The 18,878-nt window shown below is 48.6% G+C and overlaps 1 protein-coding gene across 1 annotated transcript in view; it reads left to right on the top strand.

The window, feature by feature from the left end:
* LOC119970452 (3'-5' RNA helicase YTHDC2) overlaps positions 1-18,878 on the top strand; it is a 173,096-nt gene that overhangs the window by 90,536 nt on the left and 63,682 nt on the right. Inside the window, 1 exon segment of the mRNA XM_038805078.1 lies at positions 4,372-4,498. Within this exon segment, the coding sequence (XP_038661006.1) occupies positions 4,372-4,498 (127 nt within the window).

Below are 18,878 nucleotides of genomic sequence, written 5' to 3'. Positions count from 1 at the left end.
GCAACACTGTGCTCTCTGCCCCCTCTTTGTATATCCTTCCAGCTTTTCACGTTTCGCAGAGCGATTGCCAATGGTTCAATTGACAGGGAAAACGAGTGGGGGCCGTGGGCCTCTTTGCCTTGTGCTGCTGTGTAGCTGGAAGTATTCCTAGCTGGTGGTGTTGGTCCAAACGTTCACCCATGAAGTGAATCCTGTCCCTAGCCCAAACTGCTCCAGCATCTCGATGAGGTACTTTCATTCAACTCGGTCGAAGGTCCTTTCTGTGTCCAGGGAGACGATCATTCCTGGTGTTCTCTCCCCGGAAGGAGTCATCATTACATTCAGCAGCTGCCAGATGTTCTCAGTTAGTTGCCTACCTTTGATAAAGCCCGTCTGGTCTTCTGCGACCACCTCTGGTACTTCTGAGGCCAGGGCTTTTGCGAGTATCTTTGCATCTGTTTGAGCAATGAAATGGGTCTATATCATCCGCATTCCGTTGGGTCCTTGTCTTTTTTGGGTATCAGCGATATCGTGGCCTGTGTTAGCTTAGGAGGCAGGGTGCCCCTCGCTAGCAAGTCTGCGAACATGTCCCGTAGGTGCATGGTCAGGGCTGGTGCAAATTTCTTATAGAAGTCCGCCGGGGACCCGTCAGGTCCCAGCCCCTTCCCCGCTTGCATGGAATTGATACTATCCTTGACCTTTCACAGCCCTATTGGTGCTCCCAGCTCCCCACAACTATCGTTCCCCACGACTGGCATGTCCAGTCCATCGAGGAGCCATTTCATCTCCGCATCCCCATCAGGAGGGAGTTCAGATGTGTACAGCCCTCGGTAGAAGATCTCAAATGTTCAGTTGACCTCTTTCTACTCGATTACCAGTCTGCCTCTGCTGTCCTTCGCCAGCGCTATGTCCCTCGTGGCTGCCTACCTTCTCAGCTGGCGAACCAGTAGGTGGCCAGCGTTTTCCCTGGGCTTGTAAAAGATCCCCCCGTGTCTGGTGGAGTTGGTGCACTGCTTTCCTGGTGGATACCAGGTTAAAGTCCATTTGTAGCCTTTTCCTGTCCGCCAGAACCTCCACGGTCGGGCCCTCGGAGTTTCTTCTGTCGACCTCCAGAATGGAGTCGATCAGTTTTTGCCTGTCCACCCTCTCTTCCCTATCTCTTTGTGCCTTGTAGGCTATAATCTCTCCCCTAATCACTGCCTTCAGTGCCTCCCAGAAAGTGGAAGGTGAGACTTCCCCGTTCGGTTATTTGTAACATACCCACCTATGACTTGTGACATTTTTTGGCAGAAGATATTATCGGCCAGGAGGTCCATGTCCAACATGCACGTGGGGCGTTGGGCGCACCTCACATCCATATAATGTGGAGTGTGGTCAAAGATAACTATCGCGGAATATTCCGCTCTTACTATTCCTGGAAGCACTGCTTTCCCCACTGCAAAGAAATAAATTCTTGAGTATGCTTTGTGGACTGGCGAAAAGAGCACAAATTCCTTCTCACCGGGGTGTAGGAACCGCCATGGGTCTACCGTCCCCATCTGCTCCATGAATGTTGCCAACGCCCTTGCCTTGCCGGTCCTTTACCCCAATCTGGGGTTCTGTCAATGGTCCTGTACATAGTTGAAGTCTCCCCCCATGATCAGTCGGTGCGTGTCAATGTTGGGGATTTCCGCCATAGTTTTTTTATGAAGCCTGTGTCGACACAGTTGGGCGCGTGCACATTAACCAGGACTACCGGTGTCCCGTCCAGAACACCGCTGTCCATGACGTACCGTCCCCCTTGGCCCGAAACAGTCCTTGTTGCTGTAAAAATCATCCTCTTTCTAATCAGTATGGCTACTGCCCTATCCCTCATCCTGTAGCATGAATGGTATGTCTGTCCCACCCAACCCTTTCTTACCCATAGTCGGTCTTTCTCCCTCAGGTGTGTTTCCTACAGGAAGACTATGCTGGCTTTCAGGCTTCTCAGATGAGCGAAGAGTCTGGATCTTTTCACTGGGCCGTTAAATCCCCTGACATTCCAGGTGATAATCCTGGTGGGGGGTTTTTGTCCCCCCCACTCCTGCGGGATCAACCAAACTTAACTGGTGGACGCGCCCCTGCGCTCTGGGGTTTCCCTTTGTTTGGGCACTGCCCAAAATGACTGCAGTCACTGTTCTCGCCACGAGGTCGGGCCCCTGTGCTCTGGAGTTTCCCTTTGTCTGGGGGCACCCAACATGGCTGCCAACTGTGTGTATGCCACGCAGGTGCACCCTGCATTCGGGGGTCTCCCTTTGTTTAGGGACCTTCCAAAGTGGCTGCTTGCAGCGCCTTGCCTTCCCCAGTCCCCGTTCCTTTCTTAGACCCAGTCTTCACTTTGTGATCGGAACGAGGCAGCACAGTCCTGCACAAACATGCTCACTGTCCAATGAGTCTTTTGCTCTTTCAGAGTCTTTCCCTGCACAACTCCTGTCATTGCAATGCCTGTCCCTTGTCCGGGCCGTTGGTTATGACAAACTAATTTACTTTCTCCGGGGAGTTGAAGTAATGCTCCTTTTTTGGTATGTGACCCAGAGCCTGGCTGGGAACAGCATAGTGAAACATACCCCGTTCTTGTACAGAGCTGATTTCGCATGATTAAATTCAGCCCTGCATTTTACTAACGCTGCCCCAATGTCCTGGTAGATTCTGATTTCATGTCCTTTCCAGGTGCTTACTTTTGTCTGTCGTGCCCACCACAAGGACCTGGTATCGGTGGAGCTTTGCGATAATCGCCCTCGGTTGCTCCCCGGCCTTGGGTTTCGGTCTGAGCGACCTGTGCCCTCTGTCCAGCTCTGGGAATTTGGGGAAGCTGTCTCTCCCGACTGGGCGACGTAGTCCATCAGGTCCTTGCCCTCAATGCCATTCGTCAGGCCCACGACCGTGATGTTTTCTCGTTGGGACCTGTTCTCCTGGTCCTCGACGTTTCCCCTTAAGTTTCCCTGGGCGGCCACCAACCTTTTTTACCTCCGCCTCCAGGGTGATGATTTTGTCACTCTGGTCCATCGAGGTCTTTTCCAGGTTGAGGATCGTCCTCTCCTGAGTTGCCACATTTTTCCCCAGCCCATCGATTGCCTTCTGCATGGTGGCCATCGTCTGTTACCGCCACCTTGACCGACACCTGGATCTCTATCCTGATCGCCTTCTTGGCGGTCAGTTCCTTCTTCAGGAAACTCTTCCATCAGTCTCCGGTGGTGGGGGGGAGGCTGATGCTTTGGTCGTTGACCGCCCTCTCTCCTGGATACCAGGGCCCCATTCCCTTATGGGTCCGCCGTCTCGTCCCCCTGCTGGTCGTGGTTCTTTCTACCGCTTTTGCTGTCTCTTCGGCCCCTTTCGCTGGCATCCTTTCTTGGTTACCCTCCTTTGGCTGTTGAGAGATTTTTTCCTTTGAAATTTGGACAAAATCCAACTAAAAATGCCTTTTGTTGTCCGTTCAGCATATCACTGTCACCGGAAGTCAGTTTTACAATCCTTTCGTGGCATGGGCACCGCTGGCTAGGGCAGTGTTTTTGTTGCCCTTTTCTAATTGCTCTTGAGAAGATGGCAATGCGCTGCCTTCTTGACCCACAGTAAGAAGTCTTACGACACCAGGTTAAAGTCCAACCTGTTTGTTTCAAACACTAGCTTTTGGAGCACTGCTCCTTCCTCAGGTGAAAGGAGCAGTGCTCCGAAAGCTTGTGATTTGAAACAAACTGTTGGACTTTAACCTGGTGTTGTAAGACTTCTTACTGTGCTCACCCCAGTCCAACGCCGGCATCTCCACTTCTTGACCCACTACAGTCCATGTGGCTTAAGTGCATCGACAGTCCTGTTCGGGAAGGAGTTCTAGAATTTTGACCCGACCACATTGCTGTGGGCTAGTATTCATAGAATATAGGGCAATAAGTTTCTTTCCCTTTTGGGCTATTGATGAATTTATTGTGTTTCTATCATACTGACTTCACTCTGTTCACTGTTTTAAAAGCTGATGCGTAGTTTGCTTTACCAGATTTCTCTTTTAAAGGAATTCAAATTTTCACGCTGACATGCGATTTGACTTCAAATTGTCTGGATTATTCAACTTCACGACTGGATTACTACTGTATCCCATACGTTGTGCCACTTGAATTTCTATAAGGAATGTGATTATATTAAACACTATACAGAGTATGATATAAATGAGAATTGGCTTTTTTGTTTTTGGCTGCATTATGTTTGTGTTCTGTGTACTCAAAACGTGTGCAACAGCAATATAGGGTTATACTCCGTAAGTCCATCGAAAGGTGCTGCCGAATTGGGGAACAATATGTGTAAATTTGTGTTTAACAATACGACAGTTTGATCTATTTTGTGTGATTATAAATATTCTATTTGCTTGGAATTATTTTCTTTCAGGCTTGGCAAAAAGCCCGCAGCGATGGTTGGGAGAGAGCATTCTGTGAAAAAAACTTTCTTTCTCAAGCTACAATGGAAATCATTATTGGTATGAGGACCCAATTATTGGGACAGCTCAGAGCTTCAGGTAAATAGAAATTAATGCAATGCAAACTGAAATTTAATAATTGGTATGATCCTGGGCCAGATCTACAAGTTCTTGGCATGATCTGGTTGGAGACCAGTACCTTTTTAAAAAAAATAAGACGTTTGAAATTTGAGACGCTGGCTGAGAGAAGGAAGCTACAAGATTCTACAGGTTTTGAACAAACAAAACTAAACTTTACAATACAAGGTCAGAAAGATGAAACAATTTACAACATCTACCTTGTACTTTAATGTTCAGGGTTAATATGCTATACATGTCAGTTAACGTGCAAACTGTGATTGAACACTCCACACTGAACAATAGAAAGGCAGATGCGACCAAGACAGATTCCACAGATTTCTCAACCACCCGCTCAGACTTCCATAAATACTGTGAGTCAACCAGTCTCATTGAAACTTTCTCTCAGATCGAGCTATGGAATTCTCCAAACGTTGCTGCGTCTGAGATTGCCTCAATGACTGTGCACCTTGTTTCAGTCTCATCTCCTGAGACTCCATTCCCCTGGATTCCTGAGTCTGTACACCAGCACAACTCACAAGGTCAGTTTAATCTCTGAGCAGAGTGCTACTGCTCCAAAGGTTACCTTTGCTGCAGCACCCTGGAGTCACCAACCTTCTGCTGCCTTCTTAGATCTACAGGGGTTCCCCCAAGTTCTCCTTGGAGCCTCTTTCTCAGCTGGCCTCTCTTCTCAGCTGGGACTTCTCCCTATCCTCTGCCTGGAACTCTTATTGTTAGGACCTCTCCCTGTCCCTCTGCTTGTTCCGCCAGTGGACTCCCTCCTTTTATGGTGCCATATTGGGCCCTGTCATCAAATTCTTGTGCCTTTTTTCCATGTAGGCACACTACTGTCAGGATGGGCGAATCCTTTAACTGCAGGAGGAGAAAATCAAAAAAGAGCATGCACAAGCAGACACGTTGCCACTCAATGAGCATGCACTGAAGCTCATAGGCTGCCAGGGATTGTGGTCCTTGGCCTCCATGCAGGGACACTATCATGACCTCGCCAGCCTGAGAGGAAGGCAAGTCAGTTTCATAATACTGAAGTCTCAGCATCTAGCCAAACAAGAAGGACACCCAATTGAGGCATCATTGCTTGTAGAGAGATCACCTTTGCCTCAATTCTTACTTTGGTGTGACTTACTCTGCTTTCATTTCCAAGTTATTTCCCTCTGTTGATCACACAGAAACCATTTTCTAATAAAAGAAACTGACCAGGAAGAAATTGGTTTTAAAGTGGCAGCGGTTTTATTGAAAATCATGGTGTACATAATCCTCTCTCTCTCTCTCTCTCTCTCTCCCTCCCCCCCACTCCCAATCTGAAACTCAAATGTTTTGGGCAAGAAGGGGGGTTAATTTAAATGGCTCTGATTTCTCCACTTACCCTTCTGTTCCCGGATAGGTGGTATCTTCATTTTGATTTCCCCCTGTTAACTGGTGGTGTATTTCCCAACCATTTAAGGTTTTGTGTCATCCAATTGTGTCATCTGTCATCCAAACACACAATTTTATTGAGGTATTTTTGGCATTGTAAACAGTAACAATATACATTAGTGTGCAGATACCAATTACAAAAAACATAGTGCAAATAACAGAACCACTCTTGCAGATAGACCTGCCTATTCTTCCCCCCTACTCTACACTATTCTAAGTCGAATGGTTGCCACCTCCGGGCGAACCCCGATAGTGATCCTCGTAAGGCGAACTTGATTTTTTCCAAGCCGAGAAAGCTTGCCATGTCCGACAGCCATCCTTTGGTCCTTGGGTCTCTGAGTCCCTCCAGGCCAACAGTATTCGTCGCCGGGCTATCAGGGAAGCAAAGGCCACAGGGTTGGCCTTTATCCCCTCCTGGACTCCCGGGTCTTCCGACACCCCAAAAATCGCCACCTCTGGACTCATCACCACCCTTGTTTTCAGTACCCGGGATATGACGTCCGCAAATCCCTGCCAGTAGCCCCTGAGATTTGGACACGCCCAGAACATGTGGACATGGTTTGCTGGTCCTCCCCCACATCTAGCACACTTGTCCTCCGGCGAGAGCGGCAGGGGAGCCGTGACCAGGGCTGCCAAACTGGTGCCCCTGCACGAAGCAGCCTCCACCCGCTCCCAAACTGACCCCGTACCCACCATCCATTTCCTTATCATGGCTATGTTAGCTGCCCAGTAGTAGTTGCTGAGGTTCGGCAACGCTAGCTCCCCCTCGCTACGGTTCCGTTCCAGCACCCCTTCTTTACCCGCGGGGACTTCCCCGCCCAAACAAATCCCAGAATGATTTTATTGATTCTTTTAAAGAAGGACCGTGGAATGAAAATATGGAGACACTGAAAAATAAACAGGAATCTCGGGAGAATCGCCATTGTCACTGTCAGTACTCTCCCCGCTAGTGACAGCGGGAGTGCATCCCACATCCAAAACTCGCTCCTCATTTGCTCCACTAGCCTGGACAAGTTCAACTTATGCATCTTACCCCAGTCGCGCGCCACTTATATCCCTAGATACATAAAACTTTCCCCAACCAGCCTAAATGGTAGTTCCCTCAGCCTATTCTCCTGACCCCTCACCTGCACCACAAACATCTCGCTTTTTGCCATGTTCAACTTGTGGCCTGAAAACCGGCCAAATTCCCCTAGGATTTCCATAATCCCGTCCATCCCTGCCGCTGGATCCGACACATACAAAAGCAGGTCATCCGCGTAGAGCGAGACTTGGGGTTCTATCCCCCCTCTGACCATCCCCTTCCATCACCTTGCCGCACTCCGACCAATTGCCAGCGGTTCTATGGCCAACGCAAACAGCAGTGGAGAGAGGGGGCATCCCTGTCTTGTCCCGCGGTGTAGTCTAAAGTACTCAGATGTCGTCTTGTTCGTCCTTACACTAGCTTCTAGGGCCTGATATAGCAGTTTAACCCAGTCCACAAAGCCTTCTCCAAACTCAAACTGTCCCAGCACCTCCCATAAATAGTCCCACTCCACCCGGTGAAAAGCCTTTTCGGCATCCATTTCCACCACTACCTCCACCTCTCTGCCCTCCGGGGGCATCATAATCACATTGAGTAGCCTTCTTTAATTGGCTACCAGCTGCCTGCCCTTAACAAACCCCATTTGGTCCTCCACAATCACGTCCGGTACGCAATCTTCGATTCTGGACGCCAGGATCTTGGCCAGCAGTTTAGCGTCTACGTTAATCAGGGAGATTAGCTTATAGGACCCACAAACCTCCAGATCCTTATCCCGTTTTAATATCAGCAAGATGGTGGCTTGCGACATCGTCGGGGGTAACACCCCATTGTCCCTTGCCTCGTTAAACACCCTAACCAGCACCGGCCCCAGTATATCCGCAAACGTTTTGTAGAACTCCACTGGATACCCGTCCGGCCCCGGGGCTTTACCTGCCTTCAGGCCCCCCCCCCATTACTTCTTCAGCTCTAATCAGGGCCCCCAGCCCCTCTACCATCCCCCTGCCCACTTTTGGGAAGGTCAGCCCATCTAAGAAGCGCCTCATCCCCTCCGGCCCCGTGGGGGGGATCCGAGGTATACAGCTTACTGTAAGAGTCCCTGAATACCCTGTTCAATCCTGCCGGGTCTCCCACCCCGTTTCCTGGCCCGTCCACTACTGTCCCCATCTCCCTGGCTGCCTCCCTTTTCCTAAGTTGCTGTGCAAGCATTCTGCTAGCTTTCTCTCCATACTCATACACCACGCCCCTGGCCTTTCTGAGTTGCTCTACAGCCTTCACAGTGGATAGCGCTCCCAGCTCCGCCTGCAGTCTCCGTCGTTCCCTAAGTAGCTCTGCCCTCGGAGCGTCCGCATATCCCCTATCCATCCGTGTCATCTCCTGCACCAGTCTGTCCATCTCTGCACTATCCGTTCTGTCCCTATGGGCTCGGATTGAGATCAGTTCCCCTCTCACCACTGCCTTCAGCGCCTCCCAGAGCACCGCTGCTGAGTCTTCCCCTGTATTGTTGACCTGCAGGTAGTCCTGCATGCATTTCCCCACTCTCTCACCCTCTCCTCTGCCAACAATCCTACCTCCAACCTCCATTGTGGGCGCTGGTAACTTTCTTTGCAGACCAGCAGGTCGACCCAAATGTGGAGCATGGTCCGAAATAGTGATCGCCGAGTATTCTGTATCCCTCACCCCCTCCAAAAAGTCCCTACTCATAATAAAGAAGTCAATACGAGAATAAACCTTGTGAACATGTGAATAGAATGAGAACTCCTTCCCCGTTGGCCGGCTGACTCTCCAGGGGTCTACCCCCCCCCCCCCCCCCCCCCCCCCCCCATTTGTTCCATGAACCCTCTCGGTTCTCTTGCCATTGCCGGGACCCTGCCCGTTTTGGAGCACGACCGGTCCAGGTCGGGGTCGAGGACTATTAGTCCCCACCCATAATCAACTTGTGTGAATCCAAGTCGGGGATTTTCTCCAGCAGCCTTTTGATGAAATCTACATCATCCCAGTTTGGAACGTAAACATTCACTAGGACCAACTTCACCCCCTCAAGCTTGCCCCGGACCATGAGAAATCTACCACCCCCATCCGCAACTGTGCTGTCCACCTCAAATTTAACCCGTTTGTTAATCATGATCGCGACCCCTCTGATCTTAACGTCAAGCCCCGATGGACGGGCCCCTGGTCCGCCTCTTGGCAGCTCCCACCCCCGACCCCTTCCCTGTTACCTGGTTCAGTTCCCTCCCTCGTCAGCAGATCATCCCCCCCCCCCCCCCCCCCCACCCCACACCCCGCAGCAAAAACCCCTTGTAACCTAACCCCTGCCATAGACTGGCTGTATGCACACCCCCCACCTCGCTCCCATTGACTAGCTCAAAGCAGCTAGCCTGGTGGCTCTCAACTCTGGCGCCACCATGTCTCCCACCTATTGTCCCCCTGCTCACCTATTGTCCCCCTGCTCTCTTCTCTCCCCCCCCCCCCCCCCCCCCCCCCCCCCCCCCCCCCCCCCCCCAATCAACGCCACCTCCCCAGAACAGCCCTATTCGAGCAATCGCTCTGGGACCGAAACAGAGAGAAAACAAACAAAGAACAAAGCAACATTCCCAGAAGGAAAAAAAGCAAAGAGAACCCGAACAGCCCTAGTGGCTGCCTCATCTGCACTCTGTGTGCTCTGTCCAGCTCCAACGGACGCGGAAGAAATTATCCCCCAGCAGCTTCTGCAGCATGTCTGCCACATATGCCGTGGCATCCACTCCCTCTGCCCCCTTCGGGAGCCCAATGATTCTCAGATTCTGCCGGCGAGACCTGTTTTCCAGGTCCTCCAGCTTGTCCATCAGCCTTGATTGCTGCTCCTTCAATTTACTAATTTCCACGTCCGCTACTGTTTGGAAATCCGCCTGCTCTTCCACTGTCTTCTCCAGTGCCTGGACCTTCTTATCCTGAGCGTCCAGCCTCTGGTCCAGTCGCTCCACCGCTTTCTGGAGCGGTTCCAAATTATCCCACTTCAGTGCTGCGAAGCTCTCTTTCATGACCTGCAGCATGTTGTCCAGTGCTGTCTGGACCGTCCTTTCCGTGGTCCGTTCATCGGCCATCTTTCCTCCCACTTGAGCTTCCACACCACCTTTGTTCAGCCCCTTCTTCGCCTGTTTTCGCTCCCTTCTGCTCCTTAAGTCCATACAACTCTGTATGGATTCAGATCGAGAGTGCTATTGTTTTTCACTCCAGCGCTCAAAAGTTCAAAAACGTTGGGGGAAAAGGTCTTAAAATGCGCGACTTACTCCCTCATAGCTGCCACCGGAAGTCGTGTCATCCAATTTCTATTACAAAACCCACAGCAAACTTGAGATAACCTGCCATCCGAGTCCCTAACCTGCACTATCTCCCCGGAGGCCGACTGCCATCTCAGCTGGTGAGCTCACAGACGAATGCACTTCTCGTCATATTTGTAAATCGTCCCCTCTAGCATTGCAGCTGGCTCACTGCTGTACCCGTTTATGACAACTCAAAACCCATTTGCAATTTCTTTCTGCCAATAATTCTGGTTCGGGGCAATCAAATACTGGCAGTCTACCTCGAGAATGGAGTCCACCAGCCTCCGCCTCTCCACCTTCCCAGATTTATCCATGTAGGCCTTTTAAGAGATTATCTCCACCCTAATAACCTCCTTTCAAGCATGGAAGGCGAGACTGCCTCATTCCTGTTGAGCTCAACATACTCTCCAGTGGCAGAGGATACATGCTCCCCAAAACTATTATCCATGTCCAGTCTCCACGGGGTTGCTGCAAGTGTCCCGGCTCCAACATCAGATCCACAAAATGCGGAGCATGATCTGATATAACAATTGCTGAATACCCACACCCTAGGGAGAAGAGATATAACCGTCTCAAACAAGTCAATCTGGAAGTAAACCCGATGAAATTGGGAGATAAAAGAAAACTCTTCATGTCTCAGAAACCTAAATCTCCGTGGGTCTGCTCCCTGCTCCCATCTGTTCCATGAACACCAATAACTCCTTTGCCAACCCTGATGGCTCAAGAGACCTGGAATTCGACCTATCCAACCTAGGATCCAAAACATAATTGAAGTTTTCCCCCTATAGTTAGCTGATTTATAGATTTATAGAGAAATACAGCACAGAACAGGCCCTTCGGCCCACGATGTTGCGCCGAACTTTTGTCCTAGGTTAATCATAGAATTTTGGACAATTTGTCATGGCCAATCCACCCAACCTGCACATCTTTGGACTGTGGGAGGAAACCGGAGTACCCGGAGGAAACCCACGCAGTCACGGGGAGGATGTGCAGACTCCACACAGACAGTGACCCAAGTCGAAATCGAACTTGGGACCCTGGAGCTGTGAAGCAATTGTGCTATCCACAATGCTACCGTGCTGCCCTTAAGAAGTTAACCTACACTCCCTTATTCTACCCTAATCCAAGTACCTATCCAATAGCCGCTTGAAGGTCCATAAATTTTCCGACTCAACTACTACCACAGGCAGTGCATTCCATGCCCCCACTACTCTCTGGGTAAAGAACCTACCTCTGACATCCCCTCTATATCTTCCACCATTTATCTTAAATTTATGTCCCCTTGTAATGGTGTGTTCCACCCGGGGAAAAAGTCTCTGACTGTCTACTCTATCTATTCCCCTGATCATCTTATAAACCTCTATCAAGTCGCCCCTCATCCTTCTCCGTTCTAATGAGAAAAGGCCTAACACCCTCAATCTTTCCTCGTATGACCTACTCTCCATTCCAGGCAACATCCTGGTAAATCTCCTTTGCACCTTTTCCAAAGCTTCCACATCCTTCCTAAAATGAGGTGACCAGAACTGCACACAGTACTCCAAATGTGGCCTGACCAAGGTTTTGTACAGCTGCATCATCACCTCATGGCTCTTAAATTCAATCCCTCTGCTAATGAACGCTAGCACACCATAGGCCTTCTTCACAGCTCTATCCACTTGAGTGGCAACTTTCAAAGAACAATGAACATAGACCCCAAGATCTCTCTGCTCCTCCACATTGCCAAGAACCCTACCATTAACCCTGTATTCCGCATTCAGATTTGTCCTTCCAAAATGGACAACCTCACACTTGTCAGGGTTAAACTCCATCTGCCACTTCTCAGCCCAGCTCTGCATTCTATCTATGTCTCTTTGAAGCCGACAACAGCCCTCCTCACTATCCACAACTCCACCAATCTTCGTATCATCTGCAAATTTACTGACCCACCCTTCAACTCCCTCATCCAAGTTGTTAATGAAAATCACAAACAGCAGAGGACCCAGAACTGATCCCTGCGGTACGCCACTGATAACTGGGCTCCAGGCTGAATATTTGCCATCCACCACAACTCTCTGATGTGAATCAAGATCTGGGATAGACGGCAACATCTTATTAATGAATGCTGTGTCACCCCAGTCCGGTGCATAAACATTGACCAAAACACCGGTATGCCAGCCAATGACCCAATGATGATTATGTACTTCCCACCTGGGTTTGGTACTATATTAAGAGCAGACTAAGCCACCTTATTAATCAACACAGCAGCGCCTCACCATGCCCTACAATCAAAACCCGAGTGATATACCTATTTCACTCATCCCTTCCACAACTTTGTTTGATCCTTGATCCTCAAATGGGTCTGCTGTAGAAAAACCACATCTGCCTTCAAACTTCTCAGGTGCACAAACACCAGGGACCTTTTTTCCGGGCCATTCAACTCTCTCACATTCCAAGTTATCAACTGGACAAGGAGCCTTTATCCCCCAGATCAGCCATATCCACCTTGAGGCAATCCAGCTGTACCCCAACCTACACCAGCTCCGGTCCCACCCAGGATGGCCGTCACTTCCCCCATCTAGCCAGTCCAAAAACAAAGGAACCATCAGCAGTATACCCTTCCTGTCTGTCCCAATCCCACCGCACCCTGAGAATCAAACAAATAACCAACAAAAGAACAAAGCCCCCTTCCCTGCCCCGAACAGGTCAGAAGTAAAAAGCCTAAGCTCATTACCTTAAAAAAGACACCCCAGTGGTAACAAGCTGCAGACATTTCCCCATCTATATTGCTAGCAGGGTGACCTCTGCACAGGGTACAAATTAATGTCAGCTGAACAGTATAGCAACAATCAGCACCCCCCATCTTAAACTTAAATACAGAACAATAGATGAAAATCGACACCCAACCTCCTGCTCCCAAAAACACTCCCAACAGTACAATATACAAATCTCAACTTTGCCCAGAAAAAACACCCACCAATAAGCCCAGACACAACCTCGAGCCCTCTCCCACATGACAAAAATCCCATAAAAATACAAATACAGATGAACTTGACAATGAACAAATAACAAACACTTTATTTCACTCCCAGTCCGTGCTTCTTACAAACTCATTTGTATCCTCTGGCGCATCAAAGCAATAGTCTCTGTCCTCTAAAGTCACCCGAAGACCGAGCCGGGTACATTCACCAAACCTCACGTTGCTCATGTACAACATGTTAAGTAATGGGTTAAGAGGGGCAGTTTAGCTCACTGGGCTAAATCGCTGGCTTTGAAAGCAGACCAAGGCAAGCCAGCAGCACGGTTCGATTCCCGTAACAGCCTCCCCAAACAGACGCCGGAATGTGGCGACTAGGGGCTTTTCACAGTAACTTCATTTGAAGCCTACTTGTGACAATAAGCGATTTTCAATTTCAATTTTCAATTTTTCAAGGGACATTGCAATTAGTTTTCTCATTTATGTTAAGTGTCCAATAATTGGCACTGATATGTAAAGGGGCTTCAGGTGGCCTTTGGGTCAGGTGATGTGTAGAGTTTTGTGCAGAGTCTGTTGGGAGAAAGGTGTGTTGGTGAAAAAGGAACAGAACTTTTGTCTCTTCATACCACAGCATTGAATACGTCTAACACAGCATGGCCTTGGCCTTATTAAATGCTGCATGCTTTCTCACCAGCTCTGTCCCAACGTCTTGCTATATTCTGATGGCATAGCCCTCCCATCTACAGTCATGATGATCTTTCACCCACTTCAGGACCCGCTCCTTATCCAGGTATTGATGAAACCTGATTTTGATTGCCATCGTGATTCCCCAGATCTGGGCTTTTGCCTCAGCGGCCGATGGGCCGTGCCCAACTCGTCCCCCTCCCCCATCAACGTTCTGAACATCTTGGGCATATAGCCCTTTGAGTCTGAACTTTACAAACCCTCCGGCAGCCCAAAATTCTCAAGTTTTGGTGTCTGGCGCTATTCTCCAGATCGTCAACCTTGGCCTTTCACCCTCTACACTCCTCAGCCAACAACAGCATCTCTGTCTCCAGGGAGATAATCCAAACACTATGGTCGGAGAGCACTACCTCTCCTTCTGTATCATCGCCCCTTGTACCTCTCCGCCAATCCATCTTGTCCATGGCCATCCGAATTGGGGCCAAAGCTCCTTCCATTTCCTTTTCCAGATCATCTGCCGCTGCATCTTAAATTGGTCGGTCTAGAAACTAACCAATGTCTCAGTCAATCACTGAGGAACCAACGACACAGCCTCCACCATATTTCCCCCTGCTGAGGCTCGAGGAACCTTCCCTGTCCCCCCTCTAACAACAATCCCTTGACCGATTTCTGCCTTGTGTTAAATTTCCGGACATTGCTAATACGAGGGGATCTTTTTCCATCAAACTACACAACTTCCTTCAAAGAAATCACCCATATCAGGCCAAAAATAATGTATCCTGGCAGTAGTCACCGGGTGTGCAACTGCTCACCACCCAAAGTGCCCTATTTGCCTTGCTTGCTGCACCTAGATGCTTGGTTTCAGTGATTGGTGTACACTGGCACCCAAGTTCCTTTGCACATCAACATTTCCCAATTAATATTGATTGATATTGATAGATATTTATTTATTGTCACATGCACTGAAGTACAATGAAAAGTATTTTTCTGCAGCCAAGGGAACGTACACAGTACATACATAGTAGACAAAAGACTATCAACATTTCCCAATCTCTTACCATTTAAATAATACTCTTCCATTCTGTTCTTCTTACTGAAGTGGATAAGTTATACTGTATCTGCCATGCATTTGTCCATTCACTCAACTTGTCAACAGGCCTTGGAGCCTTTTCACATCCTCCTTACCACTTGCATTCCCACCAAATTTTCAGTTGTCAGTTAACTTGGGAATATTACATTTGGTTTCCTCATCCAAATCATTGATACTAATTGTGACTAACTGGGATCCAAGCACTAATCCCACTCGTCACCACCTGCCACTCTGAAAAAGACTCATTTATTCCTCCTTTTGTTTCCTGTCTACTAATCAATTCTCAGTTCATGCCAATATATTACTCCAATCCATGTGCTTTAATGTTGCACATTATTTTCTTCTGCAAAGAACAAAGAAAATTACAGCACAGGAACCGGGCCCTTCGGGCCTCCAAGCCTACACTGACCATGCTGCCTTCTGAACTAAAACCCCCTACCCTTCTGGGGACCATAATCCCTCTATTCCCATCCTATCCATGTATTTGTCAAGACGCCCCTTAAAAGTCACTATTGTATCGGCGTCCACTTCCTCCCCCGGCTTCCAGTGAGAACAAACCAAGTTTCTCCAACCTCTCCTAGCTAATGCTCTCCATACACTATTACAAACAGAAAAGGTCCCTGCACTGATCCCTGAGGAACACCACTAGTCACAGTCCTTCATTCAGAAACTCTCACTTCCACTGCTACCCTCTGCCTTCCATGACCGAGCCAGTTCTGTATCCATCCTGCCAGCTCACCTCTGATCCTTTGCGACTTCACTTTCCGTACTAGTCTGCCATGAGCGACCTTGTCAAAGGCCTTACTGAAGTCCATGTAGGCAACATCCACTGCCTCCCCGTCATCAATCATCTTTGTCACTTGCTGGAAAAACTCAATCAAGTTACTGAGACATGAGCTCCCCTTCACAAAACCATGTTGCCTCTCGCTAATACGTCCACTTATTTCCAAGTGTGAGTAAATCTTGTCTCAAAGAATCCTCTCCAATAATTTCCCCACTGCTGATGTAAGGCTCACTGGCCTGTAGTTCCCTGGATTATCCTTTCTACCCTTCCTAAATAAAGGAACAACATTGGCTATTCTCCAATCCTCTGGGACCTCCCCTGTAGCAAGTGAGGATACAAAGATTTCTCTCAAGGCTCCAGCAATTTCTTCCCTTGCCTCTCTCAGTATTCTGGGGTATATCCCATCAGGCCGTGGGGGCTTGTCACCTTAATGCTTTTCAAGACCCCCAATACCTCCCTTTTGATCTGAACATGATCCAGACTATATATATATACACCCTTCCCCAGACTCATCATCCACCAAGTTCTTCTGTTTGGTGAATACTGGCGCAAAGTACTCATTTAATACCTTGTCCATTTCCTCTGGGTCCACGCATAGATTCCGTCCCCTCTCCCTGGCTACCCTCTTGCTCTTTATATATGGACAAAAAGCCTTGGGCTTTTCCTTAATCCTGCGAGCCAGTGACTTTTTCTGACCCCTTTTAGCCCCGGACTCCTTGCTTCAGTTCCTTTCTACTTTCCTTGTATTCCACACTTGTTTTGCATGTTCCCAGCCTCCTAGCCTTGGCAAATGCTTCCTTTTTCTTTTAGATTAGGCTCACAATATCTCATTATCCAAGGTTCCCGAAACTTGCCATACTTATCCTTCGTCCTTACAGGAACATGACATGCCGGTCCTGAATTCCTCCCACATGCCAAATGTTTATTTGCCCTCAAACATCTGCCCCCAATCTACATTCTTCAGTTCCTGTCTAACATTGTTGTCATTAGCTTTCCCCCAATTTAGCACGTTAACTTGAGGACTACACTTATCTTTATCCATCAGTACCTTAAAGCTTACTGAATTGTGGTCACTGTTCCCAAACTGCTCACCTACTGAAACGTCAACCACCTGGCCTGGCTCATTCCCCAATACCAGGTCCAGTACGGCCCCATCCCTAGTTGGACTATCTACACACTGTTTCAAGAAGCCCTGGGCTTTGACAAAGAGTTATTGGACTCGAAACGTTAGCTCTTTTCTCTCCCTGCAGATGCTGACAGACCTGCTAAGATTTTCCAGCATTTTCTCTTTCGTTTCAAGAAGCCCTCCTGGATGCCCCTTACAAACTCTGAGCATCCACGCCCCTAGCACTGAGTTGCAGTCTGTATAAGAGAGGTTACCCACCACAACAACACTGTTACTTTTATGCCTTGCCAAAATCTGCCTACATATCTGTTCCTCTATCTCCTGCTGGCTGTTGGGAATCCTATAGTAAACCCCAAACATTGTGACTACAACCTTCCTATTCCTGAGTTCTACCCGTATTGTCTTGCTGCATGAGCCCTCCCTCTGAGGTGTCCTCCTTCAGTACAGCTGCAATATTCTCATTAACCAGTAGTGCAGTTTCCCCCACCCCTTTTACACCCCCCTGAATCCCATCTGGAACATCTGTCTCCTGGAACATTTAGCTGCCAATCCTGTTCTTCCTTTAACCAAGTCTCTGTAATGGCAACAAATCATAGTTCCAAGTACTAATCCAGGCTCTAAATTCACCTGCCTCATGTGTTACACTTTTCGCATGGGAACAAATGCACTTCAGTCCACCAGACCCTCTGATCAGCATCCACACCCTGCCTGCTCTTCCTCTGAGTCTTACTGGCCCTACTCTCTAGTTCCCTTCAGTTGATTCACCTTTGCTTTGGTTCCCACCCCCTGCCAATCTAGTTGAAATCCTCCCGTGTGACACCAGCAAACCTCCCAGCCAGAATATTTATGCCCCACCAGTTTAGATGCATAGAACAGTACAGCACAGTACAGGCCCTTTGGCCCATGATGGTGCGCAACCATTTATCCTAATCTCAGATTAACCTAACCTACACCCCTTCAATTTACTGCTGTCCATGTGCCTGTTCAAGAGTCACTTAAATGTCCCTAATGACTCTGACTTCACCACCTCTGCTGGCAGTGCATTCCATGCACCCACAACTCTCTGTGTAAAGAACCGGCCTCTGACATTTCTCCTGTACCACCTTCTAATCACCTTAAAATTATGTCCCCTCATGACAGCCATTTCCGCCCTGGGGAAAAGTCTCTGGCTATCCACTCTATTCATGCCTTTCATCACCTTGTACACCTCTATTAAGTCACCTCTCTTCCTTCTTCGCTCCAGTGAGAAAAGCCTTAGCTCCCTCAACCTTTCTTCATAAGACATGCCCTCCAGTCCAGGCAGCATCCTGGTAAATCTCCTCTGCACCCTCTCCAAAGCATCCACATCCTTCCTATAATGAGGCGCCCAGAACTGGACACACTATTCCAAGTGAGGTCTAACCAGGGTTTTATAAAGCTGCAGCAAACCTCGCGGCTCTTGTACTCAATCCCCCTGTTAATGAAAGTCAACACCCCATACGCCTTCTTACCAACCCTATCAACCTGGGTGGCAACTTTAAATGATCTATGTACGTGAATGCCAAGATCCCTCTGTTCCTCTACACTTCCAAGAATCCTGCCGTTAACCCTGTATTCAGCATTCAAATTCGACCTTCCAAAATGAATCACTTCACATTTATTTAGGTTGAATTCTATCTGCCACTTCTCAGCCTAGCTCTGCATCCTGTCAATGTTCTGTTTTAACCTGCAACAGCCTTCGACATTATCTACAAACTCCACCAACCTTTGTGTAATCAGTAAACTTGCTAACCCACCCTTCCACTTCCTCATCCAAGTCATTTATAAAAACCACAAAGAGCAGAGGTCCCAGAACAGATCCCGGCGGGACACCACTGGTCACCGACCTCTAGGGAGAATAATTTCCATCCACTACCTGCTCTTCTTTCGGCCAGCCAATTCTGTATCCTGACAGCCAAATTTCACTATATCCCATGTGCCCTAACTTTC

The sequence above is a fragment of the Scyliorhinus canicula genome, chromosome 8, assembly GCF_902713615.1.
Source record: "Scyliorhinus canicula chromosome 8, sScyCan1.1, whole genome shotgun sequence".
Taxonomy (NCBI): domain Eukaryota; kingdom Metazoa; phylum Chordata; class Chondrichthyes; order Carcharhiniformes; family Scyliorhinidae; genus Scyliorhinus; species Scyliorhinus canicula.
This window is presented reverse-complemented; position numbering and strand designations above follow the sequence as displayed.